Below are 2,838 nucleotides of genomic sequence, written 5' to 3' on the forward strand. Positions count from 1 at the left end.
TCCATTGCTGTGGAATGGTGTAGCTAATGTGTAAAATGCTTTAACTGTTCCTCAAAACATTTAATGTAGAGTTACCACATGAACCAGCTATTCCATTACTTAGTATATACCCAAGAGAAATGAAAATATATTTTCACACAAAAACTTGTACATGAATGTTCATAGCAGCAGTATTCGTAATAGCCAAAAAGTGGAAAAATCCAAATGTCCATCAATTAATGAATGGATAAACATAATGCATTATATACATACAATGGAATCTTATTCAACATAAAAAAGACTGATATATGCTACAATACAGACAACCTTGAAAACATTATGCTAAGTGAAAGAAGCCAGATACAAAAGGCCACATATTAAATGATCCCATTTATACGCAATATCCAGAACTGGTAAATCTGTAAGTGCCTAAGGTATTTGACTGCTAACTAGAGGACTGGCAGTTCGAACCCACCAGGCACTCCACAGAAAGAAGGCGGGGTAATCTACTTCCTTAAAGATTTGTGTCAAAAAAAAAAAATAGGAAAAATAAGAAATATCTTGGTATTTGCCTCAATATTCATAGAAAAGCACTCAGGGAACATATGTGGGGGCAGGGAGATTCCATGATTGGATGGAAATGTGGGTGGAGTGAGATGTGTCATTGGAAACCCAGTGGTGGTCGCTATGAGTTGAAATTGACTTCATGGCAGTGGCTTTGGCTTTTGGTTTTGGGTATAGAGGCAGAAAGTAGAGTAGTGGTTTCCAGGGGGTGGAAAGATGTTCTGGAATTTGTTAGTGTTGATGGTTGAACAGTCGTGTAAATATATGAAAAATTACTGTGCAATACACTTTAAAATGGTGAATTCTGTGGTATGTGAATTATATTCCAATAAAAAATTAATGGTACCGATTATTAGGTCTATGGACACATATGTGCCTAGAAGCTCTCATGAGCCTTGTATGCAATCTTGGGTTCAAATTATTATGTGGCCACTTGCCCTGTAACCTTGGGTTAGTTCTTCTGGCTCTCTGAACCTTCCTTCATGCTACTGTAAAATGGAGTTAGACTTTTTAAGCTCCATGAGAACAGGCACCGGGGCCCACCTTGATTACTACTGTAACCCTAGGGTTCTGCACAGCTCCTGATCTAAATCAAGTGCTCAGTGAGTGTGTGTTAAATGAATCAATTCTTTCTTCCCAGGAACTTGAAGTAGAGAGGTCCAAGGAGTTCGCCCATTTGGGGCCCCCCGCATAGGGTGGTTTGATGAGGTAGGTAAGAATGTAGGTTCGAGAGCCTATTTGTGCTCAAATCTTGGCTCTGCCACTTACTAGCTGTGAGACCTTGGGTAACTCATTCTACATCTCTGTGCCTTAGTTTCTTCCTCTGCGAAGTGGGAGTAATAACAGTAACTATGTTACCTGCATGCTGAGTCTGTTGCTTAGCATAATTAAAGCCCACGAAGACACACTGAGGTGAAGAGTAGAAGACAGGGCTGAGACAAAGAGGGGACCTCCCTCAGGTTCGGTCTATCTGGGTGTGCTTTCCAAGCTCCATTTTATTGGGGAGGGATTATCTCAATATCGTGTTATACATACGATTTCATAGGATTACAGGTTAAGCGTGCACAGTAAGATATAAAGATGGCGATTGTTAGCATGTCTCATTATAATGTTAAGTCTCCACCCAGGGGTAGTGACTAAGGAATTTGACTGCTAACCAGAAGGCTGGCTGTTCAAACCCCTAGCCAATCGTCCGAAGGAAGACTGGGCAATCTACTTCCGTAAAGATACCACCTTGGAAACCCAAGGAGGGGTCGCTGCGATTCGGAGTGGACTCGATGGCAGTGAGTGAGAGTGAATGTTGCCTTTCACTCAGATTCGTGTTGTCCTTTAGCAGTAACCTGGGGTCAATGTTTATGGCCTCTCTCTGATGTCAGCAAGTCTCCTGACCACATACTGTTCTTCAAAAAGTTACATTTTGTAATTCTTTTTATCTCCCTCTCTGAGGAACATTGTGTGCCATCTACTACTTGGGGTTGTTTATTCATTCATTCAACGGATGTGCACCAGACACCTGCCACATACCAGGCACAGTTTTAAGCACTGGGCTAATTTGTTCAACATTGAACAAACCAGAAATCTCTGCTTTCCTAGACCCACATTCTAGTGAGAGGGAAAGAGAATGGGTAATTGAATACATAAACTGTACAGAACCTTAGATACTGAGAAGTACTAAGGAGAAAAAGAAATTCAGGAAATGAACAGAGCATGGGTTCCAGGTTTTGATAGGGAGGGCAGGGAAGACCTCCTGAGAAGGTACCAGTAAGTTAAGACCTAAGGAGGTGAGCCATTGAGCCTTATAGCTATCTGGAAGAAGAATGCTCTTGGTAATGGGGACAGGAAGTGCAGAGGTCCCGGGAATCAACTACAAGGGAGTATGGGTAGAGTGAAGTGAGTGAGGGGAAGAAGGAGTGGATGAGCATGTCGAGAGGTGATGGGGCAGGATCACGTGGGGCCTTTTGTACCACGGTAAGTGTTTTGGGTTATGGAGAGTGCAGTGGGGGGCATGGAAGAGTTTTGAGTGTAGGAGGGACATGATTTGCTTCCATGTTAACTGATTCCCTTTGACTCTGTGTGAGAAACTGGATAGGGGCAAAGGAGGGACAGGCAGCCTAAGGAGGAGGCTGTTGCAGTGGTTCAGGTGGGAAGTGTCTTGGACCAGAGAGAAAGGTATTATGTCAACTCGCAGGATGTTCAGCACAGAGCCTGGTGGGTAGTGAGCCCTCACTAAATGTTAGAAGTCATTGTTACTTGTCCTAGAGCTTGGCCTGGCCTAGTCCTACCTCCGATTGGTGG

General features: G+C 43.1%; 1 protein-coding gene across 1 annotated transcript in view; it reads right to left on the bottom strand.

The window, feature by feature from the left end:
- The window catches only part of PRODH2 (proline dehydrogenase 2), a 12,889-nt gene that overhangs the window by 3,571 nt on the left and 6,480 nt on the right, over positions 1-2,838 (bottom strand). The window contains exon 5 of the mRNA XM_007954889.1: positions 1,402-1,450. Coding sequence (XP_007953080.1) covers positions 1,402-1,450 — 49 coding nt within the window. The remainder of the gene's footprint in view (positions 1-1,401; positions 1,451-2,838) is intronic.

Source organism: Orycteropus afer, unplaced genomic scaffold, assembly GCF_000298275.1.
Source record: "Orycteropus afer afer isolate SDZICR_OR568_19922 unplaced genomic scaffold, OryAfe1.0 scaffold00476, whole genome shotgun sequence".
NCBI lineage: Eukaryota > Metazoa > Chordata > Mammalia > Tubulidentata > Orycteropodidae > Orycteropus > Orycteropus afer.